Source organism: Rhinatrema bivittatum, chromosome 3 (genome assembly GCF_901001135.1).
Source record: "Rhinatrema bivittatum chromosome 3, aRhiBiv1.1, whole genome shotgun sequence".
NCBI lineage: Eukaryota > Metazoa > Chordata > Amphibia > Gymnophiona > Rhinatrematidae > Rhinatrema > Rhinatrema bivittatum.
The window spans coordinates 71,521,241-71,543,737 of NC_042617.1; the positions used below are offsets into that span (position 1 = coordinate 71,521,241).

Consider the following 22,497-nt stretch of genomic DNA (forward strand, 5'->3'; position numbering starts at 1 on the left):
TTATTTTTATATACCCACATTCGATCCGAGATATCACATCGATTTACAGCAAACGATTAGAACAGATAAGGCATATGCATCTTATTTCTTAAAGAGTAACTTAGTAGACAGTATAAAACAGTATTAAATACCCTTAGGTAATTATGCAGAATAACTTAGTAACGGTATAAACAGTTTACAGCAAATTAGAACGAATAAGGCATATGCATCTTATTTCTTACAGAGAAACTTAGAAAGCAGTATAAACGGTATTAACTTCCTCATGGAACTGTACAGAATAACTTAGTAACGGTATAAACAGTCTTAATATTATTGTGTAACTATTACTTAGAGGCTCACTTGGAGACTGGGTTTGCAGCATTAGTGGTGGTGTTTGTTACAGCGATAGTCAGGTATATAACTCAATATATAACTTTTTGGTCCATGCCCATACCTTCCCAGCTTGCTTACCTGTCTTCTGTGTGGATCACGTGTCAAAAGTTTTATCATGCTACTTTTTAAAATACTTATGTGTGTGCTAAAACAGGCCTTAATGATGTGCTGTGCAAAATGATTTACAACTTGCCTCAGTAGCAGGGCTGTGGAACCAACGTGGAAATTAGAAGTGGATAATTTCATTCTCTTTACAGTTCCCCCCCCCCCTCAGTCCAGTGAACAGAACATGGCTCCTCCCAAACTCCCCCCCCCCCTCCGACCAGCACAGTAGGAATCCTTCCTCCCCCATGAGAGGTAGTTCCCACCCCTGCACATATCAGGATACCCTCATTCCGTGCTCTCACTTGAAACATGTTCTCCCCACTCTGAGTGCAAAGCAGAACTCCTACCCTGAGAGGCGTCCCCATTGCCTCCACCCCCCTACTAGAAACAGGTCTTGCCTGCACAGAACAGGATCTTCATGGGCAGAGCCCTCCTTCCTGCTCTGCAGCCACTTGCAAATGATGCCACTGGTTAGAACGGTACAATTCCGGTCAGAGTTTCTATTATGTATTTGTTGAATTTTAAATGGTCCAACTCAAGATATACTCAGGTTGGGAGTGTGACTTTGACACCAGTAGAGGAGGTTCATAGCCTTGGAGTAAAGCTGGACTCAGACTCGGCAGTCTCCGTGGAGAATCAGATTTCGAAAGTAGCTAGCGAAACTTTTATAAATCTGCAACTTGGCGAACAACTGTATCCTTTTGCCCATCGTTCAGAGCTCAAAAGTGTTATACAGGCAGTAGCCCTCTCCCACCTCGATTTTTGTAATTTGGTCTATTTGGGTATTCCAAAAAAAAGACCATGGCAAGCCTTCAAATCGTGCAGAACGCAGCTGCCAGGGTTATCAATGGGCATAAGAGATGGGGCAGGGACACTCTGCTGGTCTCGTTGCATGGGCTCCCACGCAGTCGCAATCCAATTGTCTGACTCTCTGCAAGAATCTTAAGACCTAGCTCTTTACTCTGATTTCTTTAGATTTTGTTTATTGTGTTTTCTCTGCTTTGCTCTCCAGATAGCTGTGGTTCACAAGAACGTCTGGGATTTGCTAACTTCTTAGGGTTTTGCTGATTACCCTGGCAATAGGATAACTTACCACTGCCAATATAGTTATTAGATTTTGTTCAGAGGTCAAGCTGATTTTATTTTACAGATTTGGGAACTCATTCCCCAGCTGGCTTCTATCTTGATTTTTCTGTATATATCCCTTTCGTTTGTATTATTTAAGCAATATATTTATATGAAATGGGGATTGTGATGAAGAGGGTTTGATGACTTTTTAAATTTGTGATTCACTTTGAATGAATGTTCTTTCTAGGAAATGCGGAATATAACATTTAAATTAAATTTCATCTGAATCAGAAAAGAAAACAGATTTTAGGAAAATAAAAAATCTATTAACAAATTTAAAATGAAAAAGGACTATACCCAAAGAATCTCCTACCTGAGCTAAATTCTGTAACAATAAGATCTATATACAAAGGGAGGCCAAGTCATAAAGGAAAAGATATTTATTATATGTTATAAAAATTAAAGCAAAAGTATAAACATAAAGGATGAAGTACATCTAGGTACTAATTTACCTTTATTATAGGTTTATAAAATGCCTACAATGATTTATGAGGTGGTGTACATTAAAACATACATTAAATATCATATAATAATTAACAAGAGAAACAAAATGATAAAACATATAAAATATCATTATAAATAACAAGAGAAACATAACAATAAAACATGCATAAAATATCATGCAATACAAAACTAAGACAAGCTATGTTATCTACCTTCTAGAACGTAAAGTTTGAGTCTAATAAACAAACAATAAAAAATGCTAAATTCATGCCTTCTGACTAGACAAACACTCTGAGATATTCTACTGCATGTACATTGAACAATGTAAACCTTGTTCAATGTAAACCGCTAAATGAAGCGATAGTTTGAGTTCCTTGTAAACCGGGGTGATATGTATTCTATACAGGAACCTCCGGTCTAGAAATACTATAAATAAATAAATAAATAAATAAATAAATAAATAACTATAAAAAGGCTAGCTTGAACAGGAATGTTTTTAACATAACTTTAAAAGTTTTTGTACATTCAGATAAGTTCTCTGGGAGTGAGCTCCAGAAGAGTTGTGACAGAAAAAAACCCTTTTCATTCATGATCTTGTACAAGTCACCTATCTTGTATGGTTTCAGGTACCCACTTTTGGTCAGGGAATTATAGCATTGCTTTGGAATTGTTGAAAAGTACTCTGGTTAAGGCTCTCTAGGGATGTGCATTTGTTTCAAACAAATTTCAAAAATGAAAAAATAAGGGCAATTGGTTTCATACAGGTTTCCCAAAACGAATCATGCCCCTCCCCCCCCCCCCCCCCCCCCGAATGAAATCAATCTCATTCGTTGCATTCATTTGAAAGGAATGCTTAGAGCCTAGATCTAGGCGTTGAGGCCTTGTGTAGGACATAGGCTGAGGCCCAAAGCAGGGGCCGCAGCCTATGCCAGAGCGAGACGCTGGTGCTTAGGCCTGAAGCTGGGGCCTCGCCTAGGGCATAAGGCCTGGGTGCAATGTCAGAGTCTTGGCTGAGTCCCAAGCTCCCCCTCCAGGAACAATCACTTACCTGATCCATCGGGTATCTGATGGCCAGGCCAGATCCTGACGCAGGACCTCTGGCCCTAGCTAAAGCCTACGCTCAGGTCCCATGATGGGCTGTGCCCCAGGATGGAGCCTAGACCCAGGCCTGACTCTGTGGCTCAGCCCAGAGGCTGGTTCCCATTGCCTGAGCTTCGGCCTAGCCCAGACCCAGGCCTGACGCTGTAGCCCAGAGGCCAGGTCCTGATGCAAGACCTCGGACCGGACCCAGGCTCAGTGCCTGGAATCCAGGCCTTGCAGATCCTTGGGTGACATCCTTTTCCTTTTCTTTATTTTGACGCTGTGTGCTGGAGTCATGCCAGACTTAATTAACTCTAGTGTATTCACTGCAGCAGACGGTGTCATTTTGATGTACAGCAATTGTAAGGTAATTCCATACATCAAATTGCGATATCTGCTGGGTAAATGTGCTAGAGTTAGTTAACTCTGGCATGACCCCACTGCACAGTGTACGAAGAAAGAAAAGGAAGAGGATGTGGCTAGTTCTTTTTCATTTTAAAAATTTTAATTGATTTTTTTATTTGCTTAAAATCTGTTTTCTGAGTCAGATGAAATTTAATTTAAATTTTATTTTCCGTCTTTCCTAGCGAGAACACTCATTCAAAGTCAATCACAAATTTAAAAAGTCATCAAGCCCAGTGCATGGCATCTGATGAAAGAAGAAATAATTGGAAGAGATTGTCGCCTGAGGAGCTTTGAGGCCTGAGCCTGACCCTAGGCCAAGGCCCAAGCGTCAGGATCTGGCCTCCAGGCCAGGCCCCAGCATTGACCTGGTCTGGGCCGAGGCCCTAGTGTCGGGACTCGGCCTCCAAACCAGGCTGCTCAATAGGGCCTGGGTGCGCATTCTGGCCTAGGCCAAAGCCCAGGCATTGTTACCCGGGTCTAGGTCTAGGCCTGGCATTGGAACCCAGCATCTGGGCCAAGTTGAGCATCAAGCCTGGGTCCAGGCTCCAGCCGAGGCCCTGGCATTGGGACCTGGCCTCTGGACGGTCCTGGCACAGACCTGGGTCCGGATTGAGGCCCCAAAGTCAGGACCCAGCCTCCCAGCTGAGCTGCTGTATTGGGCCTTGGTCTTGGCTCCGGGCTATGCCTAGGCTGAGGCATCAGCCTTGAGTAGGTCTGGGCTGAGGTTGCGGTGTCCTACAGTGGCCTCGGCCTATGCAAGCCTAGGCCTCGCTGGTGGATCCCTACCAGACTGAGTAAGTTGGAGCTGGGGGGGATCCTAGAACTGACATTTTTCCAGGTAGGTGCAAGGCCCCATGCTGCCCTGTTTTTGTTTTTTTTGGCTGTTTTATTTTGGGTGGGTTAATGTTTGATTTGTTTTCTTCACACAAATGAAACATTCCAGTAACTGAAATTCATGGGAAATAATCTCCCCAAAAAAACTGAAAAACAAAAACAAATTTTTTTCCCCTGTTCATCCCTAATGAGTAGCATTTTCAACATGTTACAACTCTTTTTCTGTTTGATATTAATACATTTTCATAACCAGTTTAGTATAATAGTTTAAAAAATATTTTAATGAAACATTTCATAAGTGATATAACATGCTTCAAGTTGTGCTGTTGTAGAGATGTATTAATTTTCTCCTAAAGTCACAAGGATGCACCCTGAAGCATACAAATATATACATCTTGTATTTTGGTTTTCCTTTTATTATACATTGCCAATCTTGAGAATCTTCTGGAAATATACAGCTAACATTAAATTTTGCCATTGACAAAAATAGCAAATGATTCCACTTCACTACAAAAACATAATACCTAGTGAAACTGAAGGAGATGAAAAAAGATATTAGAAAAAAAAAGGTCAAGCAGAAGAAAGGATTGCTAAAGAGATAAAGCAAGGTGCCAAAACATTTTTTCAGATATATCAGAGAAAGAAGAAAGGTCCATAGTGATATAGTGAAATTGAAAGGCGACAAGGAGCAATATGTGGAGAGAGATGAAGAAATGGCAGAAATATTAAACAAATACTTCAGTTCGGTGTTCACTAAAGAAGACCCTGGAGAAGGACTGTTCCTGGTTGACAAGAATGTAGATGCGTGTGTAGTAATTCAAACTGTTTATAGAAGAGAATGTATAGGAAGAGCTATGAAAGTGGACAAGGCCATGGGGCCAGATGAGGTACATCCCAGGATTCTGAGAGAGCTCAGAGATGTGGTGCCTGGTCCACTGAAAGACCTGTTCAATAGATCCTTGGAAATGGGAATGATGCCATGAGATTAGAAAAGAGCAGTAGTTGCTTGCTTCACAAGAGTAGGAGTAGAGAGGAGGCTGGAAACTACAGAACGGTTAGCCTCACTTCGGTGGTGGGAAAATTAATGGAGACTCTGCTAAAGGAAAGGATAGTGAACTGTTTAAGGATGCTGGACCCGAGGCAGCATGATTCACCAGGGGAACGTCCTGTCATGCAAACTGATAAATTTTTTTGATTTAGTGACTAGAAAATTGGATCGAGTAAAAGCAATAGATGTGATTTACTTTGATTTCAGCAAAGTTTTTGATACCGTCCTGCAGAAGGGATTAGTAAGAAGCTTGGGAGTGGGGGGCCAAGGTAGTAGCATGGATTGAAAACTGGTTGACTGACAGGAGACAACGTGTAATGGTAAATGGAAACTACTATGAAGAAAGAATGGTGTTAAGTGGAGTGCCACAGGAATCGATTTTAGAACCAGTTCTGTTCAATATCTTTGAGCGATATTGTGGAAGGGATAGAAGGTAAAGTTTGTCTATTTGCAGATGATACTAAGATCTGCAACAAAATGGACATGCCTGAAGAAGTAGAGAAAATGAAAAGTGATTTAAGAAAGCTTGAAGACTGGTCAAGGATTTGGCAGTTGGGATTCAATGCCAAGAGGTGCAGTGTCGTGCATTTGGGGGTGCGGCAGTCCAAAAGAACTGTATGTGATGGGGGTGAAAGACTAATGTACATGGACTGGGAGAGGAACCTTAGGGTCATAGTGTCTGCCAATCTGAAGGCAGCGAGGCAATCTTATAAGGCGATAGCTAAAGCCAGAAGAATACTGGGGATGCATAGAGAGAAGAATAACCAGTAAGAAAAAGGAGATAATGATGCCCTTGTATAGGTCCTTGGTGAAGCCTCACCTGGAGTACTGTGTTCAGTACTGGAACCCATAACTCAAAAAGGATAGAGACAGGATGGAGGTGGTCCAAAGAAGGATAACCAAAATTGTATGGGGTCTATATTGGAAGACTTATGAGGAGAGACTGAAGAATCTGAATACGTACACCCTGGAAGAGAAGATGTGCAGGGGGCATATGACAGGCCTTCAGATACCTGAAAGGATTTAAAAATGCACAAACTTTGAACCTTTTTTGTTGGAAAGGAAACAGTAGATCTAGGGGTCATGAAATGAAAATCCAGGGGAGAAGGTTCAGAACCAACATAAGGAAATATTTTTTTCACGGAGATGGTGTTGGATACCTGGAATGCCCTTCCAGAAGAGGTGTTGAGGAAGAAAACAGTAAACAAATTCAAAAGAGCATGGGATAAACACTGTGGATCCCTAAAGGCTTGAGATGATGATGAAGAAAAGGATGCATGGGGGCACCCTGCATGGAATGGCAGTTAGTACCCTTATACAGAAGGCATGGGTGTTTATTTTTTTTAATTAAGAATTTTATTTTAAGCTAGTAATTATCTAGCTATTTAACTAAATTTATGTATCTTTTATTTAATTTAATTTCCACTTTATTTTTTTATCTTATTTTAAACTACTGTAAACCGTTTTGATAAAATTTTATTTTAAAAAGCGGTATATAAATACCTTTAAATAAATAAATAAATAAATAAATATTACCTCTAAGCAATTAGGGGTACATTTTCAAAAACAGCGCGCGTGCGTACTTTTGTTCGCGCACCACGGGGTTGGCACGTGCAAGGGGGTGCACTTTTGTGCAACCTGCGCGCACCGAGCCCAGCGCTCGTTGCCTGTTTCCTCCGAGGCCGCTCCGAATTCGGAGCGGCCTCGGAGGGAACTTTTCTTCTGCCTCCCCTCACCTTCCCCTCCCTTCCTCTACCTAACCCACCCCCCCGGCCCTATCTAAACCCCCCCTACCTTTGTCAGCAGATTTACGCCTACTCGAGACAGGTGTAAATCTGCGTGCGCCAGCGGGCTGCTGGCGTGCCATCACCCGATCCAGGGGCTGGTCCGGAAGCCTCAGCCATGCCCCCGGGCTGGCACCATGCCCCCGGACCCGCCCCGGACCGCCCCCCTGACCCCCGGACACACCCCCTCCCGCCCCTTTTACGAAGCCCCGGGACTTACGCGCGTCCCGGGGCTATGCGTGCGCCGGCGGCCTATGCAAAATAGGCGCGCCGGTGTGAAAGTGCCCTGCGCGCGTAAATCCGGGCGGATTTACGCGCGCAGGGCTTCTAAAATCCGGCCCTTAGCGTTGATGATTTAGACACATCTGCAACATTGCTCTCCACTTTGATGGTGGGATGGGGGGAAAAGGGTATTGTATTCTGAAGACAGCCAACGCTGAGCCCCAACTTTTACGATCTGGCATACTGATATGCTGACATTGGGGATAAAGCTACTATGGCTAAGCCTAAAAGAAGTGTTCAAGACACAATGACTGAATTATCAAGAAGGCTGCTCAACATGTAAAAATGTTGCAAGAATATTTGATAAGGATTTGACAGTTGCTTGGTCTTGCTTGTAATTATTACTATCCTTAATATAGGGCTTGGGGTAACCTACACGGAGTGAGAGTTACTATTCTTAACAGCCACATGGGGTAACCTGCATGGAGCGGCAGTCACTGCCATGGAAAGCTTGCTGGGCAGACTGGATGGACCATTTGGTCTTTTTCTGCTGACAATACTATGTTATAGCATAGCTAGGATTGCTGGCAGTTTTAAAGGGCCTCTATACTAAATGATTCAAATCATGTTGGGGCAGAGAAAAACTCAATACAATATAACCCACCCTTGCAAATACATTAACTGGGACCACTTTTATCAACATCAATTTATGTTAATTTTTATGTACCTCGCTTAGAACGATGTTGTTTGTATAATGTGGATTATACTTTTTTAAAATAAAAGATATGAGGAATCATCATTAGAAATAAAGTAGATATGAACCTGCTTTAAGAAATGGTAGACTCAGAAATGCCAGATGGCATAAAAAAAATTCCTTCTTGTAATGAACACATTTGCCAAAATTGTTTTTGCCTGTTATTGCTGCTGTGATACTTAATGAATGAGGCATTACAGTCAGATTATTAATGTGGCCTTAAAGTAAGTTTTATTAATGTTCTGTAAAGAATAATTAGCATGAAACAATGTACATGCGTAACTAAATGGATGATGTCTGGCTAAATTGTTGACCCACTTTTTAGAAGTCTAGAATTTTCTTGTGTTCCTGACTCATGCTGCCCAAAGGGTTTTAGTCTGTGCTAGTAGGGCCCAATGAGGCACGACACCTGTGTGCAATTCAACCGCAAGATACAGCATTGCCCGACACAGGCTGGTGGATTGTCATCTCCTGCCTCTCTGGGTCCTCCACATTTCTTTTCATTGCCTATGACAGGGAAATCTGTGCAGTGTTATCAGGCTGTTATATCTTTGAGATTTATTTATATTTAGCTCACGCCTTTTCATTGGTTGCTCAGCTTTAGCTCCATTCAGGTACAGTAGGTATATTTTTGTCCCGAGAGGGCTTACAGTTTAAGAGCCTGATTTACTAAGACTATTTTCACGTTCTTTGTCTATCTGAAAGATAAGCTTAGTGAATCGAGCTCTAAGTTTGAACCTGAGGCAGTGGAGGTCAGTGAAATGGCTTACCTAAGGACACCAAGCGCATCACTGGAATTTGAACCCTGCCTTCTCTGGTGTTCAGTGAGTCTGTCTTCACCATTTGGCAGACTAGATAATCCCGTAGGGCGTCAAATTCATGGGGGTGGAAAAGAGCAGCAGCAGGCAAAGCTAAAAGCCGCACAGATTTACAGAGCTAGCAGTGCTTTTAATCAGTCTGTCATCGCATCTTTTGTGTGCACAAATAAATAGCCACACCGAGTACTGCTTTTCACCACAGCTTTTGTTGGTTTTGTTGTGTTAGGTTTCATGTTTTTAAGTTGCTCACTTTAAATTGAATTTTCAAAGGAGTTTCGTGTGTAAAATTAGCAAATACATGCAAAGATAGCTTGTATTCGTGTACGTGCTACTTTATAAACATCAAAAATGTGTGTGTAGTTTTGGTTTCATGTGCACATTTACCTGTACAAAAAAAAGAGGCAGCCCAGGGGTGTTCTGGAGTGGGGCCAAGAGGTGTGCGTGGAAGTTGCTGTTTTATAAGAGATTTACACAAATACATTAGAGAGTTTATTCATGCACTTTTATACTAGCTAATTATCGAGCACAATTGATATCAAACTCATCTGTTGTCTGCTATTGTTGGATGGGAGGTTTGAGTAAACTGGGGGTTCAGGATGAAAGGAGGGTCTTGATGAGCTGGAGAAGGACTGGGTGAAAAGGTGGAGATAGTGACAAACTGGTGGTTTCAGTTGCGCGTGCATGTTTTAAAATATACCTATTTTTGGGGTAGATTTTCAAAGGGGTATGCGCGTAAGATACGCGTGCACCCCCCGAAAACCTACCCCAAAGCCCCCCTGCGTGCGCCGAGCCTATTTTGCATAAGCTCGGCGGTGCACGCAAGCCCCGGGACACGCGTAAGTCCCGGGGCTTGCATGGAGGGGCGTGTCGGGGGCGTGCCGGGAGTGACGTGGCGTTTTGGGGGCGTGTCGCGAGTGACGTGGCATTTCGGGGGCGGTGCCGCGGGCGTGGTTTCAGCCCGGGGGTGTTCCAGGGGCGTGTCCGCGGCCTCCGGACCAGCCCCCGGACCGGAACATGGAGCGCGGCAGCCGGCCTGGCGCGCGCAAAGTTACGCCTGCTTCCAGCAGGCGTAACTTTGCCGACAAAGGTAGGGGGGGTTTAGATAGGGCCGGGGGGGGGGGGGGTGGGTTAGGTAAGGGAAGGGAAGGTGCGGGGGGGTGGAGGGAACGGAGGCAGGCTGTGCGGCTCGGCGCGCGCAGGCTGCCGATTTTTGGCAGCCTTGCGTGCGCCGACCCCGGATTTTAATGGATACGCGTGGCTACACGTGTATCTATTGAAATCCCGCGTACTCTTGTTCGCGCCTGGTGCGCGAACAAAAGTACGCGTGTGCGCAGATTTATAAAATCTGCCCCTTTGTGTACAAATCAAGGATTTACATGAGCAAGTTATATTTATTTCATCCTACATAAAATATATGCACGCATGTTTATAAAATAGGTAGAAAAATTGTGCACTTTCAAGGTATTGCTGATATTCGCAAATAACGAAACATGCGCGCATATCTTGGGGGACAGATATATTGCATATTTTAGAATTTATGTGGACTAGATAGTGCAGGTAATAAAATGCTGTAGTAGATCTCCGCGCAGCCTTATGCACACGTATATGGGGCTGCCCAGAGTTGTTTGAAAGTTATCCTCTTTAGGATAGATATTCAGAGCTGGCCGTGTAAGTAGCTTAGGCCTAAATTCATCAAAAAGATATAAATATAGCGAAAATAGTACCTGCAATGAAAAAAAAAAGGGGGGGGGGAGGGTGGTGGTTAGGCTAATTTCCCTGCTCCTGCATCGCACAGGTAATTTCCACAAGCTGTGATGAATTTATTGCACCAGCGCTAATTTTGGCATCACATGGCTGATCAATCCACCACAGGTGCGTTACCAACCGAAAAGGTTTTAATCGCAAGTGCTGTATGGGCAGGAGAGAGAGAGAGAGACCAATATGTAACGTTGTCATTTATACCACTGTAAGAAGGGGCACTTTTAACTCGGGGTGGGGGTGGGGTAGGTTTGGGGTGGGGGGCAGTTTTACATACACAGTCAGAGATCCAAACAACAAAGTTGACATCAGTGAAGATTTTCTGTCATTTGGAGCGATGGAAGGTAAAAGAGGAGTTGATTAGTACAATGTACTCTCCGCCTCGCTTGATTGAAGCTGGGGAGAGAGTACATTAAGTTATATGGCTAACTCACTCTGCCCAGTGCATGCCTACTTTTTGTGCGTGCAACGCTCAAGCCGTATGAGGGACTGATACGGCTAAGCAGCAACCGATGAACGTAGGCGCATATTCAACGGCTGCTGCTTAGCCACATAAGTCCCACTTATCTGGCTCAGTAGCGCTGAACGCACTTTGAATATCAGGCCCACAGTGTGTATGTTTCTGACAGCACATGAGCTTTCAGCTTTGTTCCCAGGATTTAGTCTGTGGTGCAGGGAACATGAGGGAAGGGACTGAGCCTGGACCAGACAGACTAGGAAGAAGCTGTTCTGTTTCTAATTCAGCTCTTCTGCTCCTCTCCCCTTTCCTCCCAGATAGCTGCAGGAAACAAGAGGGGAAGAGTAGGACTGGAATGAGTAAGGGAGCAAAGAAGAGTTCAGTTTCTAACTGCAGATTCCTGCTTCTAATTTGTGGTCCCTTAGTTTTATATTTGGTGGGAGTCTGCCTGTGATCTGTGTTTGTGACGAAGGCGGATTCTGCTAACATGTAGTCTGTGTGTAGGAATATTTAGCAGCCCAGTTTGGTTTCCCAGTAGGAGGTGCATTGCATATATGATGAAGGTGCTTTTTTTTTTTAAGATTTTGTGTTATTTCATTGTGTGCCTGGTACTGAAATACAATGGTCCCTTTCTTTAGTTAAACTCTACCTAGTAACCCACCCTTGAGACTTTAAGGGGGTAGTTTTCAGAGCCATTTCTGCACTTAAAATTGTTTGATGCGCAGAAAAAGCTGTTCAAAAATTGACCCAGGCTCACTGCGCATAACCGATTTCATGCGTACATTTACACGCACTGAGGAGAGGAGTTCTGGGAGGGAGGGATGGAGTTGGGGGGCAGAGTCAGCACTTACACACATGCCCCTAAGTGTACACATGGAAATTATGCTCCCCAAAGAGGAAGTGTAACTTTATGCGAGTGCATGGATGTGTGTTCTCAGCCAATTGATGTTGTATTTTGCAGCTCATGGGGTTGCCCCGCGAGCTGTGTTATTCACCCCAACACCACCAATGTGGCAGGATGCCACCGGGAAAACCTCCGTGGTGCACATAGATAACATCAGCTCTTCTCCCTACTTAAGGCTGGTCCAGGTGCCCTTCCAGTGCCTCAGCAACAGGTCCAGCTACCTTGGTAGTGTGTGTTGCCAGCATGTTCCTGCCTTGCCTGCCCCTCCTCCTGTTCTGCCTTCTGCTCACCTAGCTCCTTGGTCTGATATCTGGTTTTAACCCTTGCTTGGATTTTCGTTTTTGCCTGTCTGCTGCCTGCCACCGACCCCTGCTTGGACTTCGGTTTTCGCTTCTGCTTCCCACCTTCGACCCTTGCCTGGTCCTGGCCTTCGCTGCTTTGCCTACACCCAGAGACCCTTGCCTAAGTCCTGCTGGTCTCAGTACCCAAAGGCTCAACCCGAAGGGAATGAGGGCTGGTGTAGATGAAGCCTCCACCTGGCCTCTGCCTCGCCAGGGTCCGCTCACTGGCGGTGAGAACCTGTGGGAAGAAGCCCCACAGGTAGAGTGAATCTCATCCCAGCCTAAGGGCCCACGGACACAGGAATTGTCTGAGTATTTTCTGTGAAAACTCACGCATGTGAATTTGCTTTGAAAATATTTGGCAAAGTCTGTGTGTGCAGTTTAAGGTGTGCATGCAGAATTTACCCCTTGAGGGCTGTTTGAAAATTACCCTCTAAATATTTTCTGTAATGCTCCCAAACCCTTATGTATGGAATGGCAGGTTTGCTAGATAGGTCCTGGGTGACTTTTTTTTTTTTTGCAAGGTCTTGTGTCACTTCACAAAATGCCCGGTAATGGAAGGAGTTTGTGTCACTGTTACTGAAGGGACAACAGTTTGAGAGGGGATATAAAAGAGAATTATAAAATCATGACTTGGGGGGGGGGGGAACAGATAAATAGAAAATAGTTATTTACTCTTTTTAAATAGTACAAGGACTAAGGGACAATCCTTGACACTAACTAGTAGCAGAATGCAGGCTTCTCAGCTTTGCCCTCTATCCTTGACCGGGAAAATTGAGGAGAAAACCACCCATGCACCTATCTGCCTTGCCTTTTATTTTGAAAATGTATATTCCTCCTTTCTTGATAGGTCAGTCACTTCAAAGCAGATTACATTGAGGTACTCTAGGGGTTTGCCTGTCCCCAGAGGGTTTGAAATCTAATTTTGTGCCTATGGCAATGGAAGGGGAAGTGGCTTGCCTGGTCACCCTCTCTCTGAGAGCCATGAAATCACTTCTTTTTTTTTTCTTTTTAAATTCTTTATTTATATGATTTTTAACATGATTTACAGAAATATAAATTCAACAACAGAAAATGTTTCTTTCATCTCAATAACAGAAATATATACTAGGCACAATATTTATCCAAAAAGAGTTTTCATCACTCCCATCATGTCATTAAGTTAAGCGGAAATTTGGGAGATCCAATAATATTAATGGAACATTATCTATTCATAGGATAATAGGAAAATAAGGAGGATACAACACCATTTTTACTGGCTCGAAACAAATTAGGCAATACTCCCCTCATTCTTATGGCTATCCAAAAATACCCGTAAATGATCCGGTTCGAAGAACTCATAGCGATTATTATTCCAATTTAAAATACATTTGCAAGGGTATCTTATAGTTATCCTGGCCCCCATTGTCTTTGCCTCTTGGCACATCTCCAACATCTTTTTCCTTCTGATTTGCGTCGCTTTAGTGATATCAGGGAACATCCAAATCCTTTGGCCAAGGAACATCTTTTCTCTGTTACGAAGAAATAATTTCAAGATCATATCTCTGTCTGAGGAAAATACAAAGGAAATTGAAACTCTTCCACGAGCTTCAATCTGCTCTTCCATAATGTTTCGAGGAACGCAGTCAAGTTATTGCCAATATTCAAGGGTGGGTTAGCCAATGTCGTTTTAGATACAAAATAGATATTCACGATTGGGGGAATTGTTTCTAAAGAAATTTGTAGAACCTCCAGTAAGTATTTTTTAAATTGATCTCTCAAAGAAATCATCCTTGCTTGAGGGAAATTTAAAACTCTCAGATTCAAATACCTCTGAGAATTTTCCAAATTCTCCAACTTTCTGGAAGTCTCCAATTCAGATTTCACTAAATTCAGTTGCACTTCTTGCATTGAGGCAATCTTCGTACCCATGTCCTTAATCCTAGACTCATGCTGCACTACTGCAGATTCCATTTTTTAATATTCTCCTGATTAGTAGTTAAAGTTACAATTAATGATGTAATAGCTTTCTCTAGCATTACTATGGCTCTCCATACCGTCTCCAGCGTTATTTCTTGTGGGTTAACCAAATTCAGAATAAGGGTTGTATTTACCTTATCTCCTCGTCATACCTCTGAAACCCTTGCGGTTTCAATTGTCGAGCCCTCTTCCCCCGTCAGACTTAAAAATATAGCACTCGGTTCTTTATCAGTCCGTCTCTCCAATGAGGCCTTATTCTCTTGTTGTTTCTTCACCTCCGCTGTGCTATGCGCCGTTGCACACGCTGCAGGCAGTCCTCCTTCCGCCTCCGTCGTTTCTCCCCTCTCCTGAAGGGATAGGTAACAGCATCATTCCTGACAGCATGGATGAGCAGCATCAGACAACAGTCAGCTTGATAAACACAATCTTGCTACTGTAATTCATGCAGTAACTGCCAGCCAAATTGACTACTGCCACTCCCTATTGAGTAGCATCACGCAATATAGTATGAAGTATTCCAATTCCTTCATAGCACTGCCACTAGAATTTTGGTAGGAGCCAAAGCAACTGACCACATAAAACCAATACTTACCCATCTCCTCAGATTCCCCCTTCTCCCCCTCTCCCCTCCTTCACTCTTTGTCCAGACAATGCCTGAGCTCTTCCATGACAAGGTTCACATGTTTATTCTTAAACTCTCCAGCAGGCCCCGCCACCTCCCTCATTTCATTCCTCACTTCTTTCCTTAGCTCCCTGCCACTCTTTCTTCTTTTTCTGAAATCACAAAAGAAGAAAGCTGCCCGTGTTCTCTCCTCCAAAATCACATCTTATGCCTGAGATACTACAAGTTTCGTGGAAGCAAAGGAGATTTCACAGGATATCTAATAAGGCTCCTTTAAAACAGAGGATTATTCATCAATTTTACGATTGAGACTTATGATTCCATCTTGTTCCTAATTTTGTGCGACAACAAGAACATCGATAGACAATTATTATTTATCATAAACTGCAATTGTAACTTTTGAATATTACATTGCGTACGCAGCCCCCTCTAAGCAGGCGAAACTCGGCCAGAGTCAGGCAATTATTGGGCAACTTGTCTTTCACTACAATAGACATGAGAGTGGGATAGATACATCCTCATTTACAGAAAAAATTGTTTGGGTGGAACTAGGAAAACTAAAAAGGGATAAGGCCATGGTGCTCGATGAGATACATCCTAGGATATTGAGAGAGCTATGAGAAGTGCTGGCGGGTCCAATGAAAAACATTTCAATAGATCCTTGGACACGGAAGTGGTGCTGCAGGACTGGAGAAAGGCAGTTGTGGTCCCTCTTCACTAAAGTGGTAGCAGGGAGAAGGCTGGACACTACAGGCTAGTTAGCCTAACCTCAGTGGTGGGAAAATTAATGGAGAGACTGTTAAAGGAAAGGATAATAAAGTATCAGCAATTTAGATGGTTATAGGATCCAAGTCAACATAGTTTTACCAGAGGAAGGTTCTGCTGAATGAATCTATTTATTTATTTATTTAAAACTTTTCTATACCGACATTCATAGGGATATCACATCAGTTTACAAAGAACAGGGGGAAACCATTAACTTTAAGGAGTTGGAGTTTAGAAATTACATGTAACGAAAGGGAGCTAGAACTGGGAAAAAGAGCTAGAGTAGCTGCTTCAGTTGCATGAAAGGTTTGATAGCAAAGCTACAGAGTTACAGTAACAGTTATTTACACTAGAACTTTGACAATTAATTACAATAGCATTAACGATTGTTTATAATGTAGCCAATCAGTAGGGTATTTACACTAGAGTTTTAAGAATTATTTAAAGAATAGCGCATTAACAGTTATTTACAATGTAAGGTAATCATGTAAAGTAATCAATCCATCAGTATTACAATTCGTAGGGTCAGAAAATGCAGGAGGTAGTGCACTTGTGGAGGGTATTGGAGCAAAATTTATGGAGGGGGAAAAGGGTAAGGCTACTAGCGTGGATCTATCGTCTTTTTGTTCTCTTTACATTGTTTTATACAGATTTGTGTTTCATGTTTTTCATGGCAACATCCGATTATAAGCACTGTCACTATATGAATGTTGGCTGTGCCCACAGTGGAGATGGTGCTATATAATTTGCTGCTTGTTCTCTGTTTTAATATATGGCATGAAGATGTAAGAGGTGGATCTATGTATTTATAACTGCATTCCAGGAGGTAGTTTGTAGAATTTTCTTTTAGTATTGTTAAAGGCTGTCCTTTTGTATCTTTATTTTCATATTTTATCATTTTATTTTCTGTGATTTATTTGCCCCCCCTTTTTTTTTATTAACCTTGAATGAATTTTAATACTTTTTTTCCCCCAAATCTATTAAGCGCTTGTTTGTTTTTTCAGAAAAGCATGCTGCTTTGCGAACGTTCTTGATTGACTCCCCCATTTCTGGGGCAGATTTACCAATCTCCTGAGTAGACAAGTGCTGCCTACAGGCAGCCGCCCCAGCGGGGAAGCCAAAACACAGAAATAAGATGCAGTGTCCGCTCCTGCATGGCTGTGTCATCGGGGGAGCATCTGGCTCTTCACATAACTAAGGGCATGCGAGGGTTTAAATCCACCACTGCCCATCTTCTGGAGTCACCCCATTTCTTGTTTGCCTGTCCGTGCAAAGTGCTTCCAAGACCCAGTTAAAAAAACAAGGTGTTGTAATCCGGTTATCTAGGTCAATAAATTAACAAACAGTGCAAGACTGGGCACTAAGCTTCAAAAAATGATAATGAAATATTAGAAAGAAATGTAGAAATGCCACTAGGTTAATAATGGCAACACAAAGATTTATATATGTGGAAAGGTTTCCAAACTAGGCTTATTTTCCTTTGAAAAGAAAGATCCCTGGGCACACCCAATACGGGAGACTCTGGTTCTTTTCTCAAGCTGGATGCCTTGCCTTTAGGCTCCTGGCACAGAATGAATTTCATTCGCAGGAATCTTTTTCTAATCTACTCTCCTTCTGCCTACCTTAATCACTGTAGCGACAATCCTCAGCTAGGGAAGATAGACCACGGTTTCCTCTGCAACCTTGAATAAGGTCCTAAATGTACCCCTAAGTACTATAGGTCCATACAGGCGAATTTTAAAAGCCCTGCCCATGCCAAAGCTGGGAGATTTGTGCACAAATTGGGCCAGCGCATGCCGAGCAGATTTTATAAGCCGCCTATCTACGAATGTATCTCCTGTTACACACAAAAGTCAAAAGGTTTTAAAAAAAGGGCGGGGGTAGGCATGGTCTGGGCATGGGCATGTTGTGGGAAGACCAAGAGATGTGCACGCCGGGGTCCCCAGCTGCATAACTTTACTACTGCTATGGATGGCATGTAAGTCATAAAACAACAAAATCTAGGCTAGTCAATGGGGTTTTAAGGGTTGGGGCTAATGGGGAGGAAGGGAGGCTATTAAAGTGGGGGATCTGGAAGTCCTGTCCCTTAACTGGGTGAAGTGGGAACGAACTGGGAAAGCTAGCTATAGCATTAGCGTGCATGCCTTATAAAATTCCCCCACTTATGCGGTAGAAGTGGCATTTCCGTGCAATATTATGTGCATCCAGGCTAGTTTATATACCAGCATATGTTATAAAAAGGACGCATTTCTGGATGCAAACCAGCAAATGCACGCACATATGCACCCATGCGTCTGTTTAAAAGTTACATCTTATAGCGTAAAGCTCATTTACTTTTATAGATCTGGTACTAATGATAACCTATGTAGTAAAACATCCTGCTCTTTTCCAATGAGAATTTGGAAGAGGAATTAAGGGAGCTTAGCCTATTATAATTGTTACTTTTTTCAATTGAAAAAAAATGTATGGGTTACATTTGAAAACTTCACCTGGGGTGACTGTGTAGAACCACATATCTGTTCAGACTTGTCAGCAGCAGGCAGATTCCTGTTCTTACTATGTTTGCAAAGGTGATTTTTTTGATGTGTGCGTCACTTTGGATACATAGATCTGTGAGCCTGCTGGAGGCAGGTATGCTGGGCTTATGATATCTCCGAACAATTCACCCCCATGCTCACTCCAGTTTATGCATTTACAGATAATTAAGACAGAACAGCGCCCGTTTCATGCAAAGGAAATCATATAACCTAGCTGGACGTGTCACAAATATTCATTTTTGTTAAATGAAGGTGGCAGTTGATATTTTCTTGCAGGACACTATCATATTTTAAGTTTCTTCTTTGCTGACCACTTTTTCTCCTTTTATTTGAAAGCACCCAAAGAAAATGAAGAGCGAGTATTCAGAGAGCGAATGCGTCCAAGAAAACGGCAAGGTGCTGTACGACGCAGAGTCCATCAAGTTAATGGGCACAAGTTCATGGCCACCTACCTTAGGCAACCAACGTACTGTTCACACTGCCGAGACTTTATATGGTAAAGTAAAGGCTACATTTTTATCACTTTTTAAACATGCTTCAACGTTTGACTGAGAAATTGCATTGCCTTGCTGTTTAAGGAGAGCTTTCTAGAATTTTCCACATGACAGCTGGAAATAATAAATAATTTAACAGGAATAACCAGGGCAGGCAATGCTGCAGAGGCTGGGGGTGGCGGGGTGGGGGGAGGGAGGGAGTCTCAGACATTGTTAAGCACCGAAACCTACTGGTCAGACCCAGAGTTGGGGATCTACATTAGCCATGTTCTGGAAGGAGCCGTGTCCAAGGACCATTGCTGCGATGGCTGACTGAGTTGGGTGGGAATATAAAAATAGGAGAATGTCCCCCCACCCTTGGGTGTCTGTGAGGGAAGGCTCAGGGCATTGTAACACTAAAAAGGCTGATTCTCACTGAGCTAGAATCCCAAAAGAGAAAGAAGAAACTTCCAGAAAAAACCTCAAAATCCAATCTAAAGGTTGTTATTACGGTCAGAGCTATAAAATCAAGGAAAAAGTGTAGAAAAGCTGTCATTCTAAAGTAAATCAAAGTTTATTTACTTGGAAATGGTGGCACGAAAGATAATAGCCCTGCAGATGGTTTGAGTCCTGTGTAATGATTTAGCAGGCGTATAGTTCTTACGGAGGCTTGGCGACAGCGTATTGTGGTGTAAGATGCTGCAGTGTCTCATCCTCATCACATGGAGGTAATTTTCAAAAGGACCTGCATGTGCAAAACTGGGTTGTACACACATAACGGGGATTTTGAAAATTGCTACTTTTACGCCCGTCAGTCCTTTGAAATTTCACTGAATTTTCAAAAGGTTTTTACATGCCTTTATGCACGAAAATGGGCTTTGGTAAATTGCTACAATACGTGCTACTTTTATGCGAGTAAAATCCTTTGGAAAATTACCTCCTATGATACTTAACACTGAGCATGGGAAGGTAGAACAAAAGAAAATCCAGGAGCAAATGAAATCTTTTTTCTTTTATTGCCTTTACCCCCCATTCTCAAGTCTGAGAAGTCCTTTTATGTGGCATATGCCCACTGGCAAAAAGGGCTTGAAACAGCCCTGTTTGAATTAGATCTCCATAGAGCAAGTGGTAGCTCCCTTTTTAGGGAGCAGAGTTGCAGTTCTGTTTCTTATTTTGGCTCAGTAGTTTCTTCTAAGAACATAAGAAATTGCCGTACTGGGTCAGAACGAGGGTCCATCAAGCCCAGCATCCTGTTTCCAACAGTGGCCAATCCAGGCTACAAGTACCTGGCAAGTACCCAAACACTAAGTAGATCCCATGCTACTGATGCTAATAATAGCAGTGGCTATTTTCCAAGTCAACTTGATTAATAGCAGGTAATGGACTTCTCCAAGAACTTATCCAAACCTTTTTTAAAACCAGCTACAAATTCCAGAGTTTAATTGTGCATTGAGTGAAAAAGAACTTTCTCCAATTAGTTTTAAATGTGCTGCATGCTAACTTCATGGAATGCCCCTTAGTCCTTCTATTACTGGCATCAGTAGCATGAGATCTTCTTGGTGTTTGGGTACTTGCCAGGTTCTTGTGGTCTGGCTTGGCCTCTGTTGGAAACAGGATGCTGGGCTTGATGGACCTTTGGTCTGACTCAGCATGGCAATTTCTTATGTTCTTATGTTCTTAACTGATTCACATTTACCCGTTCTAGACCTCTCATGATTTTAAACACCTATATCATATCCCACCTCAGTCGTCTCGTCTCTTCTCCAAGCTGAACAGTCCTAACCTCTTTAGTCTTTCCTCATAGGGGAGCTGTTCCATCCCCTTTATCATTTTGGTCACCCTTCTCTGTATCTTCTCCATTGCAACTATATCTTTTTTGAGATGTGGCGACCAGAATTGTACACAGTATTCAAGGTGCGGTCTCACCATGGAGTGATACAGAGGCATTATGACATTTTCCATTTTATTCACCATTCCCTTCTGTTGCAACTGTCCCTTCCCGATGGCTTCACTCCGCCTACCTTTCTTTCTTTGCACCTCCTCTCACTATGGATGAACGCCTGGCTGCCACTTTGTCAAATGACCTTCATACAAAAATGCATAAAGGCTGCATAAATCTCTCCTATACCTTACTAAGGTATAGGAAAGATTCGTGCAATCCTATATCTTACTAAGGTATAGGAAAGATTCATGCAATCCTTACGCATTTTTGTATGAAGGTCATTTGATGTTACAGTTTTCTGTGCATAAGGATTGCACGAATCTTTCCTATACCTTCGTAAGGTATAGGAGAGTTTTATGCAGCCTTTATGCATTTTTGTATGAAGGTCATGATGATACAACTGTTAGAAGGAAATATCTTAGTATATAGTTTTGCACTTTTTTCACTCACAAGGTTCCATTTACTACTAACAATATCTTAGTCATGTTGTGTAATTTGCATATCTTTGCTATTGCATAACCATTATAAATCAATGTTGATAATTTTCAGATTGTCATTTTGCCAGCCCTGACAAGTGTCTGTTTAAATTGATCTAACTTCTGGTTATGTTGTGCATTATGGGATTCACTAAGAGGGGTAGACAGGAACTATAAAGAGGGTAGCTTTAGTTTGCTTCTTGCAAAATAATGCCCTTATTAATTGATTACCATTATAGGTGCTTTATGACATGAATGCTGGACTAATGCTGTTAATTTCATGAAAAATATACTTTTTGTGTAATACCTCAACTAATGTGACTTTTGGAAAGTAATTTATAAATGAATTATTCAGTAAGAACACATTATGAACATATTTCAATTAGACTAATAGGTATATTATAATTGTTCTGCTTTTGCAATCATAAAAGCATCATCTTTTAATATAGGTTTAGAGCAATTTCAGTATTTGTTCAATTTTTCTGATAGCAAGAGTGGAAAAATATTTAGAAAAGAGTTTAGGTACCAGCCAAAAATTGTAAGGAGGCAGGGAATTTTTTCCTTTTGTTTTTTCACCTCTTTGCTTATTTTTTTTTTATCTATTTTTCTTTTCCTTTATTTTTATATTTTGGTTTTCTTTGCTCTCTCCTCTCCTTTGCTCTTCTTCCCCTCCTTCTATGCACTTTCCCTGAGGAGAAGCAGGATGGTAATCCTCACATGGGTGACATCATCAGATGGAGCCCCGATGTGAAAAACTTATGTCAAAATTTCTAGAACTTTGATTAGGCACACAGAGCACGTCCAGCATGCCCTGTACCACGTGTCAACTGTGGGATCCCTCTCCACTCTCTCTTTTTCCGCGGAGCTGTAAGCCTCGCAGTGTGAGTGATCTCACTTTGGCTGTTTTTTGGCCTTGTGGAAAACTTGCTTTTTCTCATGTTTCTTGCAGGTTTTTTCTTCTTGTTCCATTGCCAGGTGCCTCTTGGTGCCTTTCCGTAGTCTCTCCTAGACAGAATTTTTGGCGATTAGGGTAAGTTTCCTTTCATGGTCGATTCCCTGTGGTGCCCGCCAGCCATCACTGCCCTGCTGCCATTATTTTTGCCGCTGGATGAAGGCCAGGCACCTAGGGACCCATCCCCTGTGGCTTACAGTGAGGATGATGAACCCTATGACCCCTGGGGGGATGACGTTTTGGAGTCGGGCTCCAAGGGTATCTCTTCAGACCTTTTTCCTGTGGAGGAGTGAAGGAAGTCTTTGCCTGGGGACTTA

The 22,497-nt window shown here is 42.5% G+C and overlaps 1 protein-coding gene across 1 annotated transcript in view; it reads left to right on the forward strand.

Annotated features, from left to right (window-relative positions):
* Nucleotides 1-22,497, forward strand: part of PRKCE (protein kinase C epsilon) — a 1,012,677-nt gene that overhangs the window by 546,050 nt on the left and 444,130 nt on the right. The window contains 1 exon segment of the mRNA XM_029593349.1: nucleotides 18,674-18,833. Within this exon segment, the coding sequence (XP_029449209.1) occupies nucleotides 18,674-18,833 (160 nt within the window).